The sequence below is a fragment of the Erithacus rubecula genome, assembly GCF_903797595.1.
Source record: "Erithacus rubecula genome assembly, contig: SUPER_W_unloc_7, whole genome shotgun sequence".
Taxonomy (NCBI): Eukaryota; Metazoa; Chordata; class Aves; order Passeriformes; family Muscicapidae; genus Erithacus; species Erithacus rubecula.
Genome location: NW_027635497.1, coordinates 476,043 through 503,242, shown reverse-complemented (window position 1 = coordinate 503,242; position 27,200 = coordinate 476,043). Strand labels below are relative to the sequence as shown.

Below are 27,200 nucleotides of genomic sequence, written 5' to 3'. Positions count from 1 at the left end.
CATTAAGCATTTCTGCCTTTTCCTCATCTTTAGTGCTAGGTGCCTGTCTCATCCAATAAGGAACAGAGGTTGGTTATACCCTTCCTTTTGCCATTAATATATTTGTTAAAAACTCTTTTTATTATTTTTAACAGTAGTTGCCAAGTTAAGTTCAAACTTAGGGAGCTTTGGCCTTCCTATTTTTTTTTCTACATGCCCTAACAGCTCCCTTAAATATTTCCTGAGAAATCAGTCCCTCCTTTAAAAGATGATACATCTTTTTTTATTTCTAAGTTCATTCAAAACCTCCTTGCTCATCCAGACTGGACGTTTGCCTCGTCAACACGTCTTTCGGCACACAGGGACAGTCTCTTCCTGTGCCCTCAGGGACTCTGCTTTGAAGCACATCCATTTCTCCTGGACTCCTTTGTTTCCAAGGGCTGTTTCCCAAGGAACTCTTTGAATAAGTGTCTTAAATAAGCCAAAGTCTGCCCTCCGGAAGTCCAACATAGAGATCTTATTTATATTCCTCCTTATTTCACCAATTATTGAGAATTCTATAATTTCATGATCACTATGACCCAAGTGTCCTCCAACCTCCACATCACCCATCAGTCCATCTCTATTTGTGAACAACAGGTCTAACATAGTCCCTGCCCTGGTGGGCTCTCCCACTAGTTATGACAAAAAGTTATCTTCCACACACTCCAAAAACTTTCTAGACTGCCGTTTTCTGCTATATTAAGTTCCAGCAGATGTCTGGTAGGTTGAAGTCGCCTACAAGAACAAGGGCTGATGATCCTGAAAAATTGTTCAGTTGTTTATAGAATAAGTTGTCCATCTCTTCATCCTGGTTGGGTGGCCGATAGCAGACTCCCAGTAGCATGTCAGCCTTGTTGGCCTTCCCCTTAATTCTTACCCATAGGGACTCAACTTCACCATCATTAGTTTCAATACCTATGACATCCAAAACCTCCCTAAAATAAAGGGCCACCCCTCCACCTCTTCTCCCTTTTCTGTCTCTTTTGAAGAGTTTGTAGCCATCCAGTGCAGTGCTCCAACTATGCGAGTCATCCCATCATTTTTCTGTGATGGCAACTATATCATAGCTCTGCTGTTGCACCATGGCCTCCAGCTCTTCCTGTGTTACCCATGCTGTATGCATTGGTATACATGCACCTCAGCTGGGCCACTGATTTCTCCCCTAACACAGTCTTACCGCCCTTGGGACTGCTTCCAGACAGGCCAGATGCATCTCCTTCCCCCTTCAGACCTAGTTTAAAGCCCTCTCAACAAGGTCTGCCAATTTATGAGCTAAAAACCTTCTGCCCTTAACAGAGAAATGTATCCCATCCAGTTCCAGCAGAGCAGGTGCCGTAAAAATTGTACCATGATCATAGAATCCGAAATTTTGCCGATCACACCAACCCTTGAGCCATTTGTTAATGATGTGAGTTCTCCTATTTCTTTCATCATTTTCTCTGCCACCAAAGGGACTGAGCAGAACACTACCTGTGCACCTGTCCTATCAACTACTTGACCCAGTGCTCTAAACTTCCTTTTAATCGCTTTGACACTCTTCTTTTCAATCTCATCACTGCCAGCCTGGAGTATCAGCAGTGGGTAATAATCAGAGGGCTGAATCAGCTCAGGAAGTCTCTCGGTGATATCTCGTACCCAGGCCCCAGGAGGCAGCAGACTTCCCTGTGGGATGGGTCTGGTCGACATATGGGGCCATCAGTTCCCCTCAGAAGAGAGTCACCTACTACGATTACCCTTCTTTTCTTCTTGGTGTTAGAGGTGGTGGTCCTTCCTACAGATGAATCATAATTGGGAGGCTCATTGGGGAGACAATTTTCTTCAAAGTCATCTAAATCATCTGGCTGCTCTCTAGATCCAGGGCCTCATTCTGAAGCGGCACCTGGCTGGGGGATGGGGAGGGGTTTTATTATTACCTCCCCAAGTGGGGACCCATTTCCACCCCCTTGCTTCCATAACTTCTCAGAGAAGAGCCTGAGCATGGCCTTTTAGCCTCAGACTATCAACTGTTTGCATTTGCAACTTTTTTCTGCAAGTTCTAATGATGGCAAATCAGCTATATTGTATAAAAATGAATTATTTATAAGACAAATGAACAGAAAAAGATAACTGATGAAAGATCTTAATCAAAATTACTTACTACACAGTATAAAACTAAAAGAACTACTAGTAGATTATAGTATAACATAAAACAGTGCACTATATCAAAGTGCTTATATTAAAGCTAGCAAAATAATTGTATTGATTAGGAGTTGAACATAACTTACCACTGAAATGACAATAATGTACCTAGATTCCTTCACTCAATCCCTTGGAAAGTAACCAGAAATAGGTGCCCCCACTCATGGGAGAAACTCCATGCATTTCTAGGAAAATGTATAGAACCTTTCTGCTTTGTGTTGAAGTTTGTTGTGGCTTTTGCAGTTGTAAAGGAGTGTCTGTCAGTCAGAAATTCAGCTTATCTTGTCAAATCCCTTCAAAAGTAAGATGCTTATTGGAAGGTGGGAGATAGCCAGACCAGTGTTAACCCCATTGTGTCAAAATAGCTCACTACAAGACAGTTTGTCCAAGTTATCTGACTGGTTAACAAACAATAGATCAGTTCATGGCGCAGTGAGATGCCTTGCTGCAGTCAGATAAAAATGGCAAGTCACAGCTCACTGAACAAGAGACTAGTCACTGAACACCATCTTAGTGATGACAGTCATGTCTCTTTGGATCTGCATCACTCAAAGCAAAGTTACAAATGAGTGTTAGTAGAATGCTTCAGATTGTTATACACAGCTGGAAACATTGCTTGTAATTCTAAAAGCCTAGACCAGAGATCCAAGAAAGTAAGTGCAATTTATATTGTGTATTTTCTAATACTTCTTTACGGCAGCTCAAGGAAAGCAAACCTATAATCTGGCTGCATGGAGATGGTTTGCAGAGATGATCTGAGCTTCCCTCTGGCTAGCTCAGTTACTAGAAGGAACCCCAGAGCCCTGCAGGAACGAGGTAAAGGACAAAAGAGACTCCTTTTCCCAAAGGGGTTCACAGCTTTATTCCAGATGGCTTCCAGGGAGAAAGAGGAAATGGGAATGCCTGGACCTTGGATTTTAAACCCCCCACCGGGGCTGAGTAAAATCAGAGCCCAGCCAATCAGCTTGAGGGGGAGGGGAAAGGGGAGGGGAAAGGACTGAACCACAAGACAGGATATAGGGGAAGTCAGGGAGATACCATTTTCACTGCTACACAGACAAGTATATGAAATACAACATCTCCCCATTTTTGTTTAAAACAAGGCTAAAGGAAAACATTAGGTTCATTTTGATTCGGAATGTGAATTTGCCCACCACTTGCAGTTCGCAGGAAAATTAGACTGCTTTTTGTTTGTCAACTCAATGTGGTTGAATACTGAAGTAGAACAAATGAGACCATTTACAGCTTTGAAAATTAAGCTACAAAGGGTCCTGAATGCTACAATTATAAGGAAAAGAATAATAATAACAAAATTGTTTTAACTATAGAAGTCCACCACCCTGTGAGTCCCCAGCCTTTGAAGAGTTCATTGAACCTATCTTCTGATTCTTGCTTCACCTTGTTCAATCAGGCTATTTAGTTTGGATGGCTGCATGGATGTTAGGAGGATGTTGCTGAGAGATAATCCATGCAGCTGTACAAACTGTTCAGTGTTATCAAGAAGACAACTTGAAAGGGATTTTTCACAGGGTTGAGTGGAGGGTAGGTTTTCTCTAAAAGAGAAAAAAAAAACATTTTTAAAACATGTTAAAAGCCTCTGTCTGTCGGAATGTGGTCTTCTATGAAGATTTCTTCTCTTCTCTTCTGGTGCATCTTCTTTTTGAAGCAGTGGCTACTTGCTTTCATTCCTTCTGCTGGAGCTGGATTTTTGGACACAAAAGGTTTGACCCCACTTTCTGGGGAAACCACCGAGGGCCTGAGGGAGTGGATATGCACACATAACCACGTCCCAGGTAACAAGCTCATAGGGACCTTTGGTTTCCCAGGTTTCTGGGTCCCAATCAAAACTGGTGGATGCTGAGACAATTTGAACTGTTTACTGCTGTTAAATTGACATACCACAGGTGGACTCATGCTTTCAAATGAACCAATTCAAGTAAATTGACAGTGAACAGGGCTTTACAGAGCTTTTGCTGTGGAGACATCCACACAGTGGAACTGCTCTGTCTAGCCAGGACCTGTTTGAGCGTCTGGAGGGCACGCTCAATCACAGCTTGGCCTGTGGGGGGAGTGGGGGATGCCAGTTTATGTCCAACTCCCCACTGCTGGACAAATTCCAGGAAACTCTTGGATGTGTACGCTGGGCCCTTATCAGTTTTGATTTCCCTAGGGATCCCCAACACTGAAAAGGCTTGCACTAAGTGTTGTTTGGCATGCACAGCCTTTTCTCTGCATGGGCAGAGGCATAAACCGCACCTGATATGTGTCAATACTTACATGGACATATTTGAGGCAACCAAAACTGGGAATGTGGTATGAAATCTATCTGCCACACTTTCACAGCTGCCAAGGCCTCGGGGATTTAACCCCCATACCCAGTGATAGCATGGCCTGGAGCTGGCAGCTGGGACAGGTGGCCACAATAGCTCGAAACCTGACTCCGTGTTAGCTGGAACTGACAGACCAAACCTGGAGCATTCTGGTGGTATTGCTGGTGGCTCAGTTTTGCCTGTTGAAAGCTGTCAGGAAGGCGTGCTTTCTCAGCTGGGGCTGCAAGAGAGTCTGCCACTCGATTCCTTCTGCGATTTCTCCTGCAACTTGGTATGTGACTTTACATGCATCACATAGAACGGATGCTCGCTACTGTGAAACGAAATAGATTAGTTTTGAAAGCAACCATGAAGAGATGCTCGTTATCGATGTCGTTGAGACTGCCTGCTCCGCTCTAGACACTTACTCCAGCAACATAAGCAGAGTCGGTTACTAAGTTAAATGGCTCCAAAAACTTCTCAAAGGCTCTCACAACTGCAGCCAGTTCAGCAACCTGGGGCAATCCCTCACAAATTCAACATCAGCTTCCCAATGCTGAGTCTGGGGATTTCTCCAATCATAACTGACTTATGAGAGGCCCCTGATGCATCTGTGACACTGTGAGAGCTTTGAGTGGTCTCCCTACTCCTCTTCTCACAAGGATATGAGGGGGAATTCCTCATTGAACAACTTATGATCTGGGCCGTGGACTGATATTTGTCCACTGTAGCTGTCTAGAGATAGTTGGAGGCTGGCATTGCTCTGGAGCAAGTGCTCAAACATCTCTTTGGTCAGCCTTTTCAGGAGATTTCCTTCCCTCCCCAGAACGTTTTACCAGGAGGTGAATGCATGCAAAGTCACAACCAGCCAGCTCACGCAGTCTCATCCTTGCCTTCAGAATGAGCTGAGGCCATCAGGTCTGTGGCTGAGTGATAGTCTTGAATCTTTGGTGGGAGAGGAAGACCCATTCTATAATTAAGAGTGAATCTTTCTGCCCCTCAATGCACTGGAATATTAGACCATGCAGGTGTGGCATGTTTTTCCCCAAAATAATGAATTTGAATTGCCAGTGGGCTGATAACGGTGAGCCTGCCTCTCTGCCAATGCTTTTTGTACCTTTTCAATTGCAGTTTTGCCTCTAGAGTCAGTTCCCGGGGAGGAAAGCAGCTCTCTCTCCCCCTTCAATAATTGAAGAGGGGATTAGGTCCTCATTGGTGAGGTTCTAGCTAGGGCATGAACCAGTTCAAAGACCCACCCAAGGATGGAGTTCTGCTAGGGTTTTGGGATTAGAATCGATTTCCATTTCTGTGGAGCTATGGTCCATGCAGTAATCTCTAAGCCCAGTACTTCCAAGGTGGCATCCCTCTGACTTTGTCTTCCTGCAATTGAAATCCAGCAGAGGTAAAAACTTTAACACTAGGTCAAGTGTGTTGTGGAGTATTAAGTTATTGGGAGCACACACAACCACATCATCCATGTAATGTAAAATTATGGCTTCCCCTTCTCTGTGCATGTACAGGGGACAGCAATGAGCTACATACCACTGGCAGATGGAAGGACTGAACTTCATGCCTTGTGGAAGCCATTTCCTGTGGTACCGCTTCATTGGGGCTTCTCGATTATGGAGGGAACTGAGAATGCAAACCTTGGGGTGTCCTCAGGGTGTAGGGGAATTTGGAAAAACAATCTTTGATGTCTAATACAGCCAATTGCCAATCTCGGTGGAAGCATTGCTGGGGATGGCATCCCAGGTTGAGGAGAACCCATGTCCTGAATTACTCCTGTTTATTTCTCTGACGTCATTTAATAATCTCCACTTGTCCTTTCCCGGTTTTCTTATTACAAAGATTGGGGAATTCTAAGGGGTTGTTGTCTCTCAGTGCTGTTTTAGCCAATTGCTCTTCCACGAGTTGCTCAAGCGCCTTTAGCTTTTCTCTTTTTTCATTGACCACTGTGCTACCCAAATTGGGGGTGTCATCTAGTCATGTTAACTTTTGGGCAGGGTGCTCCACAGTGGCCATTTCTAAAAATCCCGAGGAGTTTTAGGGATAATCATTCTAATTCCCACTGGGACATGGTGTCTCTCCGCCATAAGCGGGACACTTGTAATCTGTAACAAATGGACGGACACTAGCCAATTTTCCATCCGGCCCCTCAATTTGCACTTTGTTTTTTGATATCTTAGCTATTTGTTTCCTCTACACCTTGGATTTTTCCAGCCACAGGTTGCAACTCCCAATGTGATGGCCACATCCTTTCGGGTATGATCATCACATCTGCCCCCGTGTCAAGCACCTTTTACACATGGAGATGGTCTGATCCAGTGTTAGGTTGAATGCCAAAGAGGGTTTTTCCTCACCCACTGTTTCTACCCACTAAACTTCAGGTGATTTTTCCATCTGCTGTGACCTCTGGTGGAATGGGAATGGCCTGGGCTAAGATTTGCCCCTCACCCAGGTAGAATGCTGGCTGAGAACAGTGCGCTAATATTATGAGGCAGGTTATTTTTCCCTTGATGGTCATTGAGCCACCTCAATCTCTAAGGTGTGTGTGCTGTGTCTCCAACAACAAAATACTCACTCTCTATTTTCATGTGAAATATGGTCACATCTACTAGGCTGCTTGACCAGTCCACTGTAATAATTGTCCAATCAATAGACCTGAAAGAAAATTTTTGGTAGTTACAAGTCTTTATTTGCCACATGGCTGCCAAACCTTGTTAATTGAACATTTAAACATTTAAATTGTTTTGGTCCCCCACACACTTTATCCCATCCTTCCCCTTTGTTTTTAAGAGAGAGGATTTGCCAGAGTAGTGCCTGCAAGATTTATATCTTTGCGCGTGATGGTATTAATAGCAGGCACGCACTGCAAACCTAGTTTTTTTGTTATTTGGCTTCTTCTGTTTCTGGTTGTGGTGGCAATCTCTAGCGAAATGTCCTTGCTTCTTGCATTGGAAGCAGGTGATATACTGCAGCTGTTCAGGTGGCACTGAACACCACCTCGCTCGTGGTGTTTCAGCTGCTGCAGGCTTGGATGATGCTGGCCTTGGATTTCTTTCTAGTGCACTGAACAGTTCTGCTTTGCTGGTGCAGGCTTCTATTATTTGTGCTAAGGTAGGGGAGGGGTATATAGGAAGTCCAAGAATAACTCTGTGAGAGGTGTCATTAGAATTTCTCTGTTCCATCTCCTTTATCAATTCTGCCTGGATTGCTGGGTCATGCACTTGTTTATCAACCTGTGTGCGAAGTCTATCTACGAACTGCAAAAAATTCTCAGAAGCATATTGTTTAACATTAATATAACTACCAGTTACTTCAAGAGTTGGTAATTGATTAAAAGCTTTTTCAGCAATATTGCAAATTTTATCTAGAACAAATTTTGATAACACTCGAGTCTTTTTTTCAGGACAATGGAAATTCCCTTCACCACATAAATGATCTAAAGTAATTTGATTATTATCAGAATCTTTGGAATTGTCAGGGCTTTGGTGAAGTTCTGTTAAGAGAACCATTAAAGAATGTTTCCAAATATTAAACCATAAATCATATTCTGAGGGAGTTAGCAGACACCTCAAAAGTTCCTTTAATTCATGGGGAACTAATTCATTTGAAGTAAAAGTTGCTCTCATCATGCCTTTAAAAATTTTGCTCTCACGGACAAAATTCTTCTGGAATTTACAAATGTCTTTCTTATCCTGGTAAGACAAAGGTTGATAAACTCTTACCTTTTTTTTCTACCCATATAAACTACAGGAGCAACTGAGGGTACATAGTTTTCCAAGTTCTGAGCTTTAGGGCTAGGTGTATCTTTATCTATCAGCCTGGGAGGCAATGCAGTTTCTCGCTCTGGAGGGACAGAGTCCCTGCTGTGACTGTCTGTAGCCTCCGGGCAATCAGTCTGGCACTCGCTGTAATCAGAAGGATTAGAAACTGTAACCTGAGCTGGGAAGAAACAACTAGGCAGACCTGGTGGTCTAGAGTTACACGGTAGCAGGAACGGGTTGGGAGGGGGGGGAGGGAAGGGGGCAGAGAAGGGGATTGAGGAGGAGAAGGGTTAAGAGATGAAGAAGCCGAAACATGGTTGCCGCCATAAGCCACGAGGTCCCCCCGTGAGACAAAGGAACGTTTCTTGCCGAACTATTCTGAGGTAAACTGAGGGAAAAAGACAGGAATACAGAGAATCCTGTAGCAGTCTGTTCAAAATTTTCAGAACTTGGGTTTATGGGGGGGGGAGATTAGTATTTTCCTGAGGTATTTCTTGTTTTTCACTATTGTCAGGGACAGGGGATTTTGGAGAGGAGGGGGGGTAGTTTAAAGAATTTGTTTGTGGCTGTCTTTTATTTTCGGTTTCTAATAAGCATTTGCGTACTTGTAAAAATATTGGAAGAAACACAGCAGCATTAGAGTCAAATTTTTCTACTTTAGATGTTAATAATTTTCCCACATTATCCCAAAATGAAACTGAATTTATATTTTGTAATTCGCAGTCTGGAATTTCAGAAAACAGCCAGAAAACAAAATACCTTAACCGCTTTTTAGAAACTGCAATTTTTTTCAGCATGCAAAATTCCTTGAATTTGAGAAAACACACTCTTTTGATGTGCAGTTAACCGAGTGCCCATTGTTGTCCTAAAGAGAGCTGCACACTGCCTCTCACTTCCACGCACACCCCATACAAACACACGACTCTTTTCTGACCCGAAATGCAGAAAAAAAAAAAAACCTCCGGGAGAAAATGAAGGCGGGGTTTTTTGTCACGTGTCCCGCGTCCCGCCGGCCGTGTCGAGCCTGGGGGAACCCTGCAGCCTTGCACTGCTTTCGGGGGGTTTCCCAGTCACTGCACAATGCTGGAGCCATGAGCAGCTACGTACCGAATGGGTTTATTTTTGCGGTTTCCGCGGAGACTGCGGAGGGGCCACCCCGCTGAAATCGCTGCTGCTGCTGAGGCACCCCAGGGTGCTAGCCCGCCCTGCCGGTGCGTTCGCCACCGGTCTGCGTGGGGAACCCCCCTCCCCACTCCTAGGGGCACTTCCCGGGGTTCCCGTCTCCCACAAGGGACTTTACCTGTCCTGCAGACCTGGCTGTTGTGTGGTTCGTGAAAGCTGCTTGTCTTTGAGCTGACATACTTTGGCGCTAAAGTAAGGTTACCGTCTATCTCCTCCTGCCTGGGGCTGTATAAACACAGCTACCAAGCACGGAGGTAGTCGATCGAATGAATGAGTGTAAAATCCTGGAACTGGGATTCTAGCTACCTGTGGGTTCTTAATTTAAGCCCAAAACCATTCGGCACCAACTGCTACAAATTGTAATTTCTATGCATCCATAAGAAGGAGCTAGGTTTTAGCATATGAGACAAGCACGAGGTTCAAACGAGTGGCTCCTTGCCTTTCTTTATTGCATGGTGGTGGCAGGGCAAAAGAGACAGAGCATCTCAGGTCTTGGCTTTTTCTAGGAAAGGGTCAGGGAGGGGATTTCTGGCTCTCTGCCAATAGGATGGGGACAGTAGGGGAACAGGTAAGACCTTCCTTATACATCTGGTATCGGATTACAACAGGTCTGATGTTCCTCTGAAGGTCCAGTGGTGGTTATGGAGCTCTTCTCCTCTGGAAATCCAGTGGATAAGGCTGCTTGTGGTGTTCCAAACTCAGATTATATCCAGGTAGGAGTACTTGATTCCTCCCCTTGGGTGGAGCATTTCACAATGGGATGATATAATTTTATGAGTCACGCAGTGCGGTTTGATGGCCCATTAATAGAAGATATCCTTTGGAGGGAGTTATCAGGGATGGGTCATGGAAGAGATAAAGAATACTGCCCCATCTGTTTTTAACAGCTTATGAAGATGGTGACAGAATACATACTTTTGGTTACATCTTACATTGTAACCTAAGACAATCTTGCTCTCAAGGTGAGATGTTTATTATTAGCTCAGGATCTCACCTCCCTGGATAACTCCAGAGATAACTCGCTACCAGACAAATGTCCAGCCTAGGTTATCTCACTAATTAATGTGAGGGGGAAAATGCCCTGAGTTATGTGCCAGTTGATAGGCAGAACAGATAAGCTCTTCTGTGGCACACTGGAAGTCCTTCTACAGAGAGCATCCAAAGGAGAGCTGTGAAGATGGTGAAGGGACTTTAGGGGAAACTGTATGAGGAGTGGCCAAGGTTACTTGGGCTGTTCAGCCTGGAGGAGACTGAGGGGAGACCTCATTGCAGTCTACAACTTCCTTGTTAGGGGAAGGGGAGGGGCAGACAGTCATCTCTTCTCTCTGGTGCCCGGTGACAGGACCCAAGGGAATGGCCTGAAGTTGTGTTGGGGAAGCTTTAGGTTGGATATTAGAAAAGGGTTCTTCCCTCAGATGGTGGTTGGGCATTGAAACAGGCTTCCCAGGAAAGCGGTCACAGCACCAGCATGACAGACTTCAAGAAGTGGTTGGACAATAATCTCAGGCACATGGTGACATTCTTGGACCTGTCCTGTGCCATACCAGGTGTTGGACTTGGATGGTCTTTGTAGGTTCCTTCCAACTCAGGGACTTATTCTATGATTCTATGAATTCCAAATTAACAGGATGTTCCTCATTTTAACAGCTTCTTATCCTTTTGGAGCCTGTGGCTACCTTGTCAATAGAGAAGGAACACAAATAGTACCTTAACTGTCATCTGAGTATGAAAATGGGTCAGTGTCGTGAGTGCAGTGGGAGATTCAAAGTATATTAAAGAAACCCTGTCACTGAGTCACGAGGTGCCAAGAATCACAGAATCACAGAATAATGAGGTTGGAAGAGACCTCTAAGATCATCGAGTCCAACCTATGTCCTAACACCTCAACTCAGAGTCTAGACTATAGCACCAAGTGTCATGTCCAGCCTTTTCTTAAACATATCCAGAGATGATGATTCCACCACCTCTCTGGGAAGAGCATTCCAGTACTTTATTATTCTTTCAGTGAAAATTTTTTTCCTAACATCCAACCTATACCTTCCCTGACGTAGCTTGAGACTGTGTCCTCTGGTTCTGTCAGTTGCACCTCCACCTGTCTACAGCCTCCCTTCAGGAAGTTGTAGAGAGCAATAAGGTCACCTCTAAGCCTTCTCTTCTCTAGGCTAAACAACCCCAGCTCCTTCAAATGTTCCTCATAAGGCTTGTGTTCCAAGCCCTTCACCAGCCTTGTTGCCCTCCTCTAGACACGTTCAAGCATCTCAACATTTTTCCTAAACTGATGGCCCCAGAACTGGACACAGTACTCAAGATGTGGTCTCACCAGTGCTGAGTACAGGGGAAGAATGACCTCCCTGCTCCTGCTGGCCACACAATTCCTAATGCAGGCCAGGACACCATTGGCCTTCTTGGCCACCAAGGTGCATTGCTGGCTCATATTCAGCCGGTTGTCAACCAGCACCCCCAGGTCCCTTTCTGCCTGTACACTATCCAGCCACACTGTCCCCAGTTTGTAACGTAGGGGATTTTCATGGCCAAAATGTAGAACTCGGCACTTAGACTTATTAAACTTCATGCTGTTAGACTCTGCCCATCTATCTAACTGATCTTAGTCTCTCTGCAGAGCCCTTCTTCCTTCCAATAGATCAACACAAGCTCCCAGCTTAGTGTTGTCTGCAAATTTGCTAATGAAGGACTCGATGCCCTCATCCATATCGTCTATAAAAATATTAAACAGAACTGGCCCCAGCACAGAGCCCTGAGGGACACTACTGGTGACTGTCCCCAGCTGGATGCAGCACCGTTCACCACCACTCTCTGGGCTCGGCCATCCAGCCAGTTCCTAACCCATCGAAGAGTGCTGCTGTCCAAGCCGTGCACTGCCAGCTTCTCCAGGAGTATGCTGTGGGAGACAGTATCAAAGGCCTTGCTGAAGTCTAAATAGACAACATCCACATCCTTTCCTGCATCCACCAGGAGTGTCACCTGGTCGTAGAACGAGACCAGGTTGGTCAGACATGACCTACCCTTTGTAAACCCATGCTGACTGGGTCTGATACCCTGGCCATCCTGTAAGTTCTGTGTGATAGCACTCATTATGAACTGCTCCATTATCTTACCTGGTACTGAGGTCAGGCTAACTGGCCTGTAGTTACCAGGATCCTCCTTCCTACCATTTTTGTAAATGGGTGTCACATTGGCCAGTTTCCAATCATGTGGAACCTCACCAGTGAGCCACGACTCATGATAAATGATGGAGAGCGGCTTCACAAGCTCATCTGCCAGCTCCCTCATCATCCTGGGATGGATCCCATCTGGTCCCATTGATTTATAAATATCCAAGCATCCCAGCAGCTCTCTGACTGCCTCTTCTTGGATAACAAGAGGACTATTCTGCTCCCTGGCACCACTTACCAACCCCTGAGGACAGTGGTCTTGAGGACAAGCTGTCTTGCCACTAAAGACTGAGGCAAAGAAGGCATTAAGCATTTCTGCCTTTTCCTCATCTTTAGTTGCTAGGTTGCCTGTCTCATCCAATAAGGAACAGAGGTTGGTTATACCCTTCCTTTTGCCATTAATATATTTGTAAAAACTCTTTTTATTATTTTTAACAGTAGTTGCCAAGTTAAGTTCAAACTTAGGGAGCTTTGGCCTTCCTATTTTTTTTTCTACATGCCCTAACAGCTCCCTTAAATATTTCCTGAGAAATCAGTCCCTCCTTTAAAAGATGATACATCCTTTTTTTTATTTCTAAGTTCATTCAAAACCTCCTTGCTCATCCAGACTGGACGTTTGCCTCGTCAACACGTCTTTCGGCACACAGGGACAGTCTCTTCCTGTGCCCTCAGGGACTCTGCTTTGAAGCACATCCATTTCTCCTGGACTCCTTTGTTTCCAAGGGCTGTTTCCCAAGGAACTCTTTGAATAAGTGTCTTAAATAAGCCAAAGTCTGCCCTCCGGAAGTCCAACATAGAGATCTTATTGATATTCCTCCTTATTTCACCAATTATTGAGAATTCTATAATTTCATGGTCACTATGCCCTAAGTGTCCTCCAACCTCCACATCACCCACCAGTCCATCTCTATTGCTGAACAACAGGTCTAACATAGTTCCTGCCCTGGTGGGCTCTCCCACTAGTTGTCACAAAAAGTTCTCTCTCACACACTCCAGAACCTTTCTAGACTGCCGTTTTTCTGCTCTGTTAAGTTCCCAGCAGATGTCTGGTAGGTTGAAGTCGCCTACAAGAACAAGAGCTGATGATCCTGAAACCTTGTTCAGGTGCTTATAGAATAAGTTGTCCACCTCTTCATCCTGGTTGGGTGGAGGACAGCAGACTCCCAGTAGCATGTCAGCCTTGTTGGCCTTCCCCTTAATTCTTACCCATAGGGACTCAACTTCACCATCATTAGTTTCAATACCTATGACATCCAAAACCTCCCTAAAATAAAGGGCCACCCCTCCACCTCTTCTCCCTTTTCTGTCTCTTTTGAAGAGTTTGTAGCCATCCAGTGCAGTGCTCCAACTATGCGAGTCATCCCATCATTTTTCTGTGATGGCAACTATATCATAGCTCTGCTGTTGCACCATGGCCTCCAGCTCTTCCTGTGTGTTACCCATGCTGTATGCATTGGTATACATGCACCTCAGCTGGGCCACTGATTTCTCCCCTAACACAGTCTTACCGCCCTTGGGACTGCTTCCAGACAGGCCAGATGCATCTCCTTCCCCCTTCAGACCTAGTTTAAAGCCCTCTCAACAAGGTCTGCCAATTTATGAGCTAAAACCTTCTGCCCTTAACAGAGAAATGTATCCCATCCAGTTCCAGCAGAGCAGGTGCCGTAAAAATTGTACCATGATCATAGAATCCGAAATTTTGCCGATCACACCAACCCTTGAGCCATTTGTTAATGATGTGAGTTCTCCTATTTCTTTCATCATTTTTCTCTGCCACCAAAGGGACTGAGCAGAACACTACCTGTGCACCTGTCCTATCAACTACTTGACCCAGTGCTCTAAACTTCCTTTTAATCGCTTTGACACTCTTCTTTTCAATCTCATCACTGCCAGCCTGGAGTATCAGCAGTGGGTAATAATCAGAGGGCTGAATCAGCTCAGGAAGTCTCTCGGTGATATCTCGTACCCAGGCCCCAGGGAGGCAGCAGACTTCCCTGTGGGATGGGTCTGGTCGACATATGGGGCCATCAGTTCCCCTCAGAAGAGAGTCACCTACTACGATTACCCTTCTTTTCTTCTTGGTGTTAGAGGTGGTGGTCCTTCCTACAGATGAATCATAATTGGGAGGCTCATTGGGGAGACAATTTTCTTCAAAGTCATCTAAATCATCTGGCTGGCTCTCTAGATCCAGGGCCTCATTCTGAAGCGGCACCTGGCTGGGGGATGGGGAGGGGTTTTTATTATTACCTCCCCAAGTGGGGACCCATTTCCACTCCCCTTGCTTCCATAACTTCTCAGAGAAGAGCCTGAGCATGGCCTTTTAGCCTCAGACTATCAACTGTTTGCATTTTGCAACTTTTTTCTGCAAGTTCTAATGATGGCAAATCAGCTATATTTGTATAAAAATGAATTATTTATTAAGACAAATGAACAGACAAAAGATAACTGATGAAAGATCTTAATCAAAATTACTTACTACACAGTATAAAACTAAAAGAACTACTAGTAGATTATAGTATAACATAAAACAGTGCACTATATCAAAGTGCTTATATTAAAGCTAGCAAAATAAATTGTATTGATTAGGAGTTGAACATAACTTACCACTGAAATGACAATAATGTACCTAGATTCCTTCACTCAATCCCTTGGAAAGTAACCATGAAATAGGTGCCCCCACTCATGGGAGAAACTCCATGCATTTCTAGGAAAATGTATAGAACCTTTCTGCTTTGTTGAAGTTTGTTGTGGCTTTTGCAGTTGTAAAGTGAGTGTCTGTCAGTCAGAAATTCAGCTTATCTTGTCAAATCTCCCTTCAAAAGTAAGATGCTTATTGGAAGGTGGGAGATGCCAGACCAGTGTTAACCCCATTGTGTCAAAATAGCTCACTACAAGACAGTTTGTCCAAGTTATCTGACTGGTTAACAAACAATAGATCAGTTCATGTGCGCAGTGAGATGCCTTGCTGCAGTCAGATAAAAATGGCAAGTCACAGCTCACTGAACAAGAGACTAGTCACTGAACACCATCTTAGTGATGACAGTCATGTCTCTTTGGATCTGCATCACTCAAAGCAAAGTTACAAATGAGTGTTAGTAGAATGCTTCAGATTGTTATACACAGCTGGAAACATTGCTTGTAATTCTAAAAGCCTAGACCAGAGATCCAAGAAAGTAAGTGCAATTTATATTGTGTATTTTCTAATACTTCTTTACGGCAGCTCAAGGAAAGCAAACCTATAATCTGGCTGCATGGAGATGGTTTGCAGAGATGATCTGAGCTTCCCTCTGGCTAGCTCAGTTACTAGAAGGAACCCCAGAGCCCTGCAGGAACGAGGTAAAAGGACAAAAGAGACTCCTTTTCCCAAAGGGGTTCACAGCTTTATTCCAGATGGCTTCCAGGGAGAAAGAGGAAATGGGAATGCCTGGACCTTGGATTTTAAACCCCCCACCAGGGGCTGAGTAAAATCAGAGCCCAGCCAATCAGCTTGAGGGGGAGGGGAAAGGGGAGGGGAAAGGACTGAACCACAAGACAGGATATAGGGGAAGTCAGGGAGATACCATTTTCACTGCTACACAGACCAAGTATATGAAATACAACATCTCCCCATTTTTTGTTTAAAACAAGGCTAAAGGAAAACATTGGGTTCATTTTGATTCGGAATGTGAATTTGCCCACCACTTGCAGTTCGCAGGAAAATTAGACTGCTTTTTGTTTGTCAACTCAATGTGGTTGAATACTGAAGTAGAACAAATGAGACCATTTACAGCTTTGAAAATTAAGCTACAAAGGGTCCTGAATGCTACAATTATAAGGAAAAGAATAATAATAACAAAATTGTTTTAACTATAGAAGTCCACCACCCTGTGAGTCCCCAGCCTTTGAAGAGTTCATTGAACCTATCTTCTGATTCTTGCTTCACTTGTTCAATCAGGCTATTTATGTTTTGGATGGCTGCATGGATGTTAGGAGGATGTTGCTGAGAGATAATCCATGCAGCTGACAAACTGTTCAGTGTTATCAAGAAGACAACTTGAAAGGGATTTTTCACAGGGTTGAGTGGAGGGTAGGTTTTCTCTAAAAGGAAAAAAAAACATTTTTAAAACATGTTAAAAGCCTCTGTCTGTCGGAATGTGGTCTTCTATGAAGATTTCTTCTCTTCCTTCTGGTGGCATCTTCTTTTTGAAGCAGTGGCTACTTGCTTCTCATTCCTTCTGCTGGAGCTGGATTTTTTGGAACAAAAGGTTTGACCCACTTCTGGGGAAACCACCGAGGGCCTGAGGGAGTGGATATGCACACATAACCACGTCCCCAGGTAACAAGCTCATAGGGACCTTTGGTTTCCCAGGTTTCTGGGTCCCTAATCAAAACTGGTGGATGCTGAGACAATTTGAACTGTTTACTGCTGTTAAATGACATACCACAGGTGGACTCATGCTTTCAAATGAACAATTCAAGAAATTGACAGTGAACAGGGCTTTACAGAGCTTTTGCTGTGGAGACATCCACACAGTGGAACTGCTCTGTCTAGCCAGGACCTGTTTGAGCGTCTGGAGGGCACGCTCAATCACAGCTTGGCCTGTGGGGGAGTGGGGGATGCCAGTTTTATGTTCCACTCCCCACTGCTGGACAAATTCCAGGAACTCCTTGGATGTGTACGCTGGGCCATTATCAGTTTTGATTTCCCTAGGGATCCCCAACACTGAAAAGGCTTGCACTAAGTGTTGTTTGGCATGCACAGCCTTTTCTCCTGCATGAGCAGAGGCATAAACCGCACCTGAATATGTGTCAATACTTACATGGACATATTTGAGGCAACCAAAACTGGGAATGTGTATGAAATCTATCTGCCACACTTCACAGCTGCCAAGGCCTCGGGGATTAACCCCCATACCCAGTGATAGCATGGCCTGGAGCTGGCAGCTGGGACAGGTGGCCACAATAGCTCGAACCTGACTCCGTGTTAGCTGGAACTGACAGACCAAACCTGGAGCATTCTGGTGGTATTGCTGGTGGCTCAGTTTTGCCTGTTGAAAGATGTCAGGAAGGCGTGCTTTCTCAGCTGGGGCTGCAAGAGAGTCTGCCACTCGATTACCTTCTGCGATTTCTCCTGGCAACTTGGTATGTGACTTTACATGCATCACATAGAACGGATGCTCTCTATGTGAAACGAAATAGATTAGTTTTGAAAGCAACCTGAAGAGATGCTCGTTATCGATGTCGTTGAGAACTGCCTGCTCCGCTCTAGACACTACTCCAGCAACATAAGCAGAGTCGGTTACTAAGTTAAATGGCTCCAAAAACTTCTCAAAGGCTCTCACAACTGCAGCCAGTTCAGCAACCTGGGGCAATCCCTCCACAAATTCAACATCAGCTTCCCAATGCTGAGTCTGGGGATTTCTCCAAGTCATAACTGACTTATGAGAGGCCCCTGATGCATCTGTGAACACTGTGAGAGCTTTGAGTGGTCTCCTACTCCTCTTCTCACAAGGAATGAGGGGGAATTCCTCATTGAACAACTTATGAGCTGGGCCGTGGACTGATATTTGTCCACTGTAGCTGTCTAGAGATAGTTGGAGGCTGGCATTGCTCTGGAGCAAGTGCTCAAACATCTCTTTGGTCAGCCTTTCAGGAGATTTCCTTCCCTCCCCAGAACGTTTTACCAGGAGGTGAATGCATGCAAAGTCACAACCAGCCAGCTCACGCAGTCTCATCCTTGCCTTCAGAATGAGCTGAGCCATCAGGTCTTGTGGCTGAGTGATAGTCTTGAATCTTTGGTGGGAGAGGAAGACCCATTCTATAATTAAGAGTGAATCTTTCTGCCCCTCAATGCACTGGAATATTAGACCATGCAGGTGTGGCAGTTTTCCCAAAATAATGAATTTGAATTGCAGCTCGGGCTGATAACGGTGAGCCTGCCTCTCTGCCAATGCTTTTTGTACCTTTTCAATTGCAGTTTTTGCCTCTAGAGTCAGTTCCCGGGGAGAAAGCAGCTCTCTCTCCCCCTTCAATAAATTGAAGAGGGGATATAGGTCCTCATTGGTGAGGTCTAGCTAGGGCATGAACCAGTTCAAAGACCCACCCAAGGAATGGAGTTCTGCTAGGGTTTTGGGATTAGAATCGATTTCCAATTTCTGTGGGACTATGGTCCATGCAGTAATCTCTAAGCCCAGGTACTTCCAAGGTGGCATCCTCTGAACTTTGTCTTCCTGCAATTGAAATCCAGCAGAGGTCAAAACTTTAACCACTAGGTCAAGTGTGTTGTGGAGTATTAAGTTATTGGGAGCACACACAACCACATCATCCATGTAATGTAAAATTATGGCTTCCCTTCTCTGTGCATGTACAGGGGACAGCAATGAGGCTACATACCACTGGCAGATGGAAGGACTGAACTTCATGCCTTGTGGAAGCACTTTCCTGTGGTACCGCTTCATTGGGGCTTCTCGATTTATGGAGGGAACTGAGAATGCAAACCTTGGGGTGTCCTCAGGGTGTAGGGGAATTTGGAAAAAACAATCTTTGATGTCTAATACAGCCAATTGCCAATCTCGGGGAAGCATTGCTGGGGATGGCATCCCAGGTTGAGGAGAACCCATGTCCTGAATTACTCTGTTTATTTCTCTGACGTCATTTAATAATCTCCACTTGTCCTTTCCCGGTTTCTTTATTACAAAGATTGGGGAATTCTAAGGGGTTGTTGTCTCTTCAGTGCTGTTTTTAGCCAATTGCTCTTCCACGAGTTGCTCAAGCGCCTTTAGCTTTTCCTTTTTCATTGACCACTGTGCTACCCAAATTGGGGTGTCATCTAGTCATGTTAACTTTTGGGCAGGGTGCTCCACAGTGGCCATTTCTAAAAATCCCGAGGAGTTTTAGGGATAATCATTCTAATTCCCCACTGGGACATGGTGTCTCTCCGCCATAAGGGACACTTGTAATCTGTAACAAATGGACGGACACTAGCCAATTTTCCATCCGGCCCCTCAATTTGCACTTTGTTTTTTGATATCTTAGCTAATTTGTTTCCCTCTACACCTTGGATTTTTCCAGCCACAGGTTGCAACTCCCAATGTGATGGCCACATCCTTTCGGGTATGATCATCACATCTGCCCCCGTGTCAAGCACCTTTTACACATGGAGATGGTCTGATCCATGTGTTAGGTTGAATGCCAAAGAGGGTTTTTCCTCACCCACTGTTTCTACCCACTAAACTTCAGGTGATTTTTCCATCTGCTGTGACCTCTGGTGGAATGGGAATGGCCTGGGCTAAGATTTGCCCCTCACCCAGGTAGAATGCTGGCTGAGAACAGTGCGCTAATATTATGAGGCAGGTTATTTTTCCCTTGATGGTCATTGGAGCCACCTCAATCTCTAAGGTGTGTGTGCTGTGTCTCCAACAACAAAATACTCACTCTCTATTTTCATGTGAAATATGGTCACATCTACTAGGCTGCTTGACCAGTCCACTGTAATAATTGTCCAATCAATAGACCTGAAAAGAAAATTTTTGGTAGTTACAAGTCTTTATTTGCCACATGGCTGCCAAACCTTGTTAATTGAACATTTAACATTTAAATTGTTTTGGTCCCCCACACACTTTATCCCATCCTTCCCCTTTGTTTTTAAGAGAGAGGATTTTGCCAGAGTAGTGCCTGCAAGATTTATATCTTTGCGCGTGATGGTATTAATAGCAGGCACGCACTGCAAACCTAGTTTTTTTGTTTATTTGGCTTCTTCTGTTTCTGGTTGTGGTGGCAATCTCTAGCGAAATGTCCTTGCTTCTTGCATTGGAAGCAGGTGATATACTGCAGCTGTTCAGGTGGCACTGAACACCACCTCGCTCGTGGTGTTTCAGCTGCTGCAGGCTTGGATGATGCTGGCCTTGGATTTCTTTCTAGTGCACTGAACAGTTCTGCTTTGCTGGTGCAGGCTTCTATTATTTGTGCTAAGGTAGGGGAGGGGTATATAGGAAGTCCAAGAATAACTCTGTGAGAGGTGTCATTAGAATTTCTCTGTTCCATCTCCTTTATCAATTCTGCCTGGATTGCTGGGTCATGCACTTGTTTATCAACCTGTGTGCGAAGTCTATCTACGAACTGCAAAAAATTCTCAGAAGCATATTGTTTAACATTAATATAACTACCAGTTACTTCAAGAGTTGGTAATTGATTAAAAGCTTTTTCTGCTATATTGCAAATTTTATCTAGAATAAATTTAGATAATACTCGAGTTTGTTTTTCAGGGCAATGCCAAGTCCCTTCACCACATAAATGATCAAGTGTAATATCATTATCTTCAGAATCTTTGGAATTGTCAGGGCTTTGGTGAAGCTCTGTTAAGAGAACCATTAAAGAATGTTTCCAAATATTAAACCATAAATCATATTCTGAGGGAGTTAGCAAACACCTGAAAAGATCTTTTAAATCGTGAGGTGTCATCTCATTTGAAGTAAAAGTGGCTGTCATCATGCCCTTAAAAATTTTACTGCTTCTGCCAAATTCTCTTTGTATTTTACAATTTTTTTTTTATCCTGGTAAGACAATGCTTGATAAACCCTTTTGCCATTTCTTTTGCCAATATAAATTACAGGACCAGCTAAGGGTATATTTTCATCTTCCTGGTCCTGACTCCCAGTGAATTTTCCATGTGTTCCCTTCCCCTGGGAGCCAGGAGGCATTCCACCCCCCACCTCCTGGGGCCCGGGAAGGGACTGGCTTCCTTCCTCGCCATCCCCACCCCCACCGGAGGTTGCAGGGACCCCACTCCCCTCCCCACTTGGAGGGAAGGCTCCTCCTCCTCCACTCCCATTCCCGTGGCGACCCCGGGGGCAGGCATTCTCCTGGGAGCTAGGAGGCATCCCACCTCCCTCCCCCTGGGGCCTGGGAAGGGGCTGGCTTTCTTCCCCCCACCCGGCACTGGAGGCTGCCTGGGCCCCGCTTCCCCACCACTGCTTTCGCGGCAACATTGAGGGCAGGCGTGTGAAACCGGAGCAGGGGAAGGGGCGGGGTTACAGAGTGACATCATGAGAGGCGGGCACGTGGAGGAGGGAGGGGGCAGGGCGACCAGGGACAGGAATAGGTTGTGGGAGGGGAAGCGGAGGGGTGTGGGCAAGGGGGCGGGGACGGGAGGGTAAAAGGGATTAAGGGAAGAAGGAGACAACACGTGGCTGCCGCCATTTTGAAAACCAACCCCCACGACATGGTCAGTGTTCTGAGAGGAAGGAAAGTCACCTTTAGAGCTATCAAAACAGTTTTCTTGAGATAATACAGGCAGGAGAGGAGGGTAAAGGGAAGATGCTTTGACAATCTGCGCATGATTGTCAGAGCAGGGATATTGGGGTGGACTTTGGGGCCCAGAACATATGCCAATATTTTGGGTGTCCTGCTTTTCTGGGGATGGCCCGTGTGTCCCCTCCAATTTAGGGGCAGAAGGGTTTGGAGGAAGGGATGGGGAATTAGGGACGCTTTGCTGTGGCTCCCTGTTGTTTTCTGTTTGCAGCAATTTTTTTGCGAATTTGTAAGAAAATTGGAAGAAACAGAGATGCAGTATTATCCCTATTTTCAACTTTTAATGTTAATAAATCTCCTATATTATCCCCAAATACAACTGAATTTCTATCTTGCAATTCTAAATCTGAAATTTCAAAAGACAGCCAGTAGACAAAGTGTTCTAATCGTTTTTTTTGAAACTGCAATTTTTTCAGCACTTAAAATTTCCTTAAGCTGGGAAAATATACTCTTTTGATGTGCAGAAAGTTGTGCGCCCATTTTGATGTTTAAAAAAGAATCTGCACAATTTTCTAGCTTTTCATGCAATGTCCACACAAACAAAAAAAGTCCCTTTCTGATCCCGATTTTAAAAACCGGGAGAAAGGGAGTGAGGGAACCACGTTCCGCCAGCCGCTCCGGCCCCGGGGTACCCCCACCGCCTCCCCCCGCTTCTGGGGGGCCCCGGAGCTGCGCCTGGTGCAAGTGGGAGGATGTCGCAATCCCACGTGCACCGGCCCCGCAGGTGCCACTGCTGCGTTGTGGGGTCCAAATGCCTCCCCCCACTGCCATGCAACTGCTGGTCCAGTGGGGAACCCCCTCCTCGCTACTAGGAGCAAATCCTGGGGTCCCCGCCACCCACGAGGGACTCTTGCCTGTCCCACGGACCTCGGCTGTCGTGCAGTTGCGTGAAAAGTTCTCCTTCCCGAGCCGACTCCCTCAGGTGCGGGAGCAAGTTTTCCGGCCTGCTCCTCCGTGCCCGAGCCGTGAAAAAACCAGCTCCTGGGTGTGGGACGTAATTGACCAGCCCAAAAAGCCAAATAAATCCTTAAAATGGGATCCTAGCCACAGGTGGGCTGTTTAAGCACCACGTTCTGGGCGCCAATTGCAGATACGATCTGAGCTTCCCTCTGGCTAGCTCAGTTACTAGAAGGAACCCCAGAGCCCTGCAGGAACGAGGTAAAAGGACAAAAGAGGCTCCTTCTCCCAAAGGGGTTCACAGCTTTATTCCACATGGCTTCCAGGGAGAAAGAGGAAATGGGAATGCCTGGACCTTGGATTTTAAACCCCCCACTGAGTAAAATCTGGGCTGAGTAAAATCAGAGCCCAGCCAATCAGCTTGAGGGGGAGGGGAAAGGGGAGGGGAAAGGACTGAACCACAAGACAGGATATAGGGGAAGTCAGGGAGATACCATTTTCACTGCTACACAGACCAAGTATATGAAATACAACAGATGTTGAGCTTTAAGTATTTCTGACTTATGAGATTACAGGATGCCTGAAGAAAGTTTAATCCTAAAATACTTTTTAAATACCACCTGAGTGACAAATATAACGAACAGATGAAGGACCATGAAACAAGTCTGAGGCTTCTCATTGGAGTGATCACAAATCAGACAGCTAATTAAGTTATATTGCCCTGTTTAAAAAATCAGAATTGCTATGCTAAATAGTCTTGAGCTATTTCACTGTTTTGGTTCAAGTGGAGTGTCTAGACTTTAGACCACTTTGCCCTTGTGACCACTTCTGTGTGTTATAGATAATAAAGAGATTCAGCCAAATTAAATATAATCAAAACAAGTGATAATTTATTTCGCGACCAGAATGCGGTCCACAACAGCCACAATCGCAAAGGACAACGCCAAGCCCGGGATCGGTGCCGGGTGAACACGCTCTGATCTGAACTCTATCACTTCGGATCCCCCAATGTTCTCAAAGCCGCCTTAGTCAGTCCAGTTTTTATACAGTTTTTCCCAGCCTGGAGCAGAGGTCTTTCTTTCTTTTCGTTGTTCCGCACATTCATGTACTTTTCTTTCTCTGTTTTGGGCTGGACGAAACCATATTCTGGGGAAGGATGAATTCTGATGAATGCAGACCTTGGCTTATGGGAAGCCAGCATTGAGATGTATCTTTCCTGATGGCTCAGGTTGTCTTAATTATCGGTACTTGTTGGGTGCTCATCGCTTGGGTGTTTCCTGGAGAGTTTATGAGAGAGCTATCTCCCTTGAGGCTAAGTCTATTTATTTGTTAATCCGAACTCTTCAGCTTTTTTTGCCGGTCACAATGTTGCGATGAAGCAATCTCTGTCCCTCTGTCCCCCCTCTTTGGTTTCCAAGTTTTTATTATTTTATTCATACAAACATTATTTATTCTACATTAATTTACAAACTAACATGAATTACATCATAACATATATTACATGTATAAATGTGATTTCCCACTTATATGCCAATACTTGGATTTTACTTTAGCTTAGCTGCTCTGAAGTTGTGTTATTTTAAAACCTATTTTGAATCTGATAAAAGAGATGGATCTTTTTAGAGACATAACAGAATACAGTGTTCAGGAGAGAGCTTCAGCTTCGAATTGTCTAGGGATAGTCTTGTCACAAGGAAACCTAAAACACTGGGTGTATTGACTTCAAAATCTATTCAGTTGTTGTATTGTTGTGTTGTGTATTTGGGATTTTTTTTACTAGTTATGAGCTAAAACATTAAAAACAAACAAAACAAAGCACCACCAAAAAAACAAATCTGAGGCAATGAAGTCCAAACAGATTCATTGTGTTCTGATCAAGCAACTTCCTTTGTATTGAGTGACCTGGTATAGTTTAGGGATCAGAGATAAATAGCTCCCAAATAGTGAAATGCTTAATTGAATTAATTGAATGCTTTAAGCTTGTAAGGTTTTTTAATGTAATTTCTACTTTTGATCTTAGGTCCTTTCTGTTATCTTGATGATGTCCCATTTAAGCTAGGAGACAAATTCAAAATCCCAGCAAAGGTTGGATTACCCATTGGTTTCAGCCTGCCTGATTCTTCTCAGCTTGTCAGAGAAGCCCAGGTAAGTGATGTGTTCTGTCTTTCTGCTCTCTTCCCCCTGGTGCTGTAAACTGCAAATAGTCACAGTTTGCACATGTGTTCAAATGTTAGTCTTGACAGTCCTGTAGTGTCATTTTGTATGCCAGGCAGTAGTTGCAGAAGATCTGTTAGAATGTGTAGAAAAATAAAAATATGATAGGCTGTGCAAAAAGCTTCTACTTTTAAAAAAGCTTAATAACGTTTATTTTAGCATATCTACTTCAAAAAAGTACTGCGTTTTTGTTGTGGAGTCCTGGTTTAAAAGACAGGTGTTTCCAAGGAAGGCGGGAACCTTCCTGGAATGGAAAATATGACTCCTTTACCTCCAAATTAGTATAACTTTAAAATTACGTCATTCTCAGGCAAAGATATGGGAAAAGGAACAACAGTTCTTTACTAGAATATATTTAACAAGATAAATAAGCAACAACAGCAACAACAAACAAAAACAGAAACCAAATAACAGCCTTCTCTCGCCTGTCAAGCAATTTCCTCTTTGGTGTAGTTGTGACCAGAACCAACAGGAGTGGTGATGGGCCCTGGGGGTTATGGTTTCAGTGACTCTTTTTCAGCCAGCAGAGGTGTTGGGGGTTAAGTTTCTTTTCTTTTGTTCCTTCTTACCTATAGAATTTTTCCCATAAGTTTTGAAGAAACACTAACTACTGGGTACTTATGGGTACTTAAGGAAAACAAGTGGCCAAGCTCAGGCATCTGGTTGCACCTCTCTCATCTGGGGCGTTTTCCTCCAAAGGGCGGAGATACCGTGAGAATTAGGCAGGTAAAGGGGGGGGAGCAGGAGCTACTCTCACTTAGTTTGGGAGGAGGACCCTTGGAGCTGCTGTTTTGGGGAAAGGAATTCCCTGCCGCCTCTGGAGCCCAGCTCAGTCCTGCTTTCTTCTTCCGTGGGGATCTTGAGCTTGCCTCTCACTGCCCTGCTGGCAGCCGGTCTGCCGCTGTCTCGCTCTTTGGCATTGCTCCAAGCTTTCGCTGCACTGTAGCCCTGCACTCCCATGGTTCCAGCCACAGCTCCAGAGCTTCTGATACATCTTGTCTAACACCCCAGAATGTTTGCTCATTCCTGCCAGCCCAGCTTGCTGTTTCCATAAGTCCTGCTGGGGCACCAGGATTGACCGCCCCAGGGAATTTGTAAAGCAAAGCCTCTCTTTCATCCCTTCCCATCTTGGCTGAGCCTCCATTGCCATGTGCTCCCCAAGTTCGCACCACAGCACCCCCTTCAGCCACAGGGGAATCATTGCACCTGCCCTGGCCACTGAGAGCCACTAGCATCACTGCCAGCTGTGATCGTAACTACACCAAAGGGGAAATTGCCTGCAGCCAAGAAGGCTGTTACTGAATTTCTGATTTTTTTTGTAGTTAATGCCATAGTTGTTATTGTTTGTTTGCTTTGTTATACATACTAGTAAAGAACTGTTATTCCTACTCTCATATCTTTGCCTGAGGCCCCCTTAATTTAAAAATTATAATACTCCAGAGGGAGGGGGTTTACATTTTCCATTCCAAGAGAGGCTCCTGCCTTTTTTAGCAGACACCTGTCCTTCAAACCAAGACAAGAGGGTGCTAGTGGGCCCTGGTGAGGCAGGGCAGCTGCAATAATTACCCCACAGCTGCAGAGGGCTCATGGCAATGGCAGCTTGGGCAAGGAGGGAGAGGGGAGATGGCTCCCCTTGCAAAACTCACGGGGAGCAGCCAGTCCCAGTACCCCTCCGGGTGGTGAGCTGGACTGTAGCAGTAGCCTCGGAGCAGTGGGCTGGAACAGCAGACCTGGGGCAGCAAATCAAAGTGTAGCAATAACCCTGTCACGGCAGCAGGAACAGTGGGGACTGGATGGATCTGTGGGGAGGCAGCCGAGCTAAAGTGTAGCAAAACTCGTGGAGGTTGTGGGGGGCAGGCAGGTCTTATCGGGCAACAGTTGATGTTGGCAGCCATTGCAAACAGCAAAAAAAAAAAACAAACCCAGACTCCAGCAGCAAACCTCAACGCAGCCCCATCTAGGGAAAGAGAGGTACCTGCTCACCACACCACATGAGCCCAGCCCCTGACCCCCAGCCAAGTTTTAGTTAGTCCCCCCCCCTCCCCCCCCCACCTCTCGCAGTATCTCTACATCTCCCAAGAAAACCCCCCAGCCAGAGAGGTCCCTCCCCAGCTAAGAGGCTGCAACAAATGCATCCTTTCCTCCCTCCTTCCCCAGGACCATTTCAATGT

General features: G+C 45.1%; 1 protein-coding gene across 4 annotated transcripts in view; it reads left to right on the top strand.

Annotated features, from left to right (window-relative positions):
• The window catches only part of LOC306816720 (ubiquitin-associated protein 1-like), a 123,389-nt gene that overhangs the window by 61,877 nt on the left and 34,312 nt on the right, over positions 1-27,200 (top strand). For all 4 annotated transcript variants that reach the window (XR_013777764.1, XM_079333153.1, XM_079333154.1 and 1 more), the window contains exon 3: positions 24,836-24,960. Coding sequence is in view for 3 of the 4 variants with exons in the window: in XM_079333153.1 (XP_079189279.1) it covers positions 24,836-24,960 (125 nt within the window). In the remaining variant the exon portion in view is untranslated. The remainder of the gene's footprint in view (positions 1-24,835; positions 24,961-27,200) is intronic.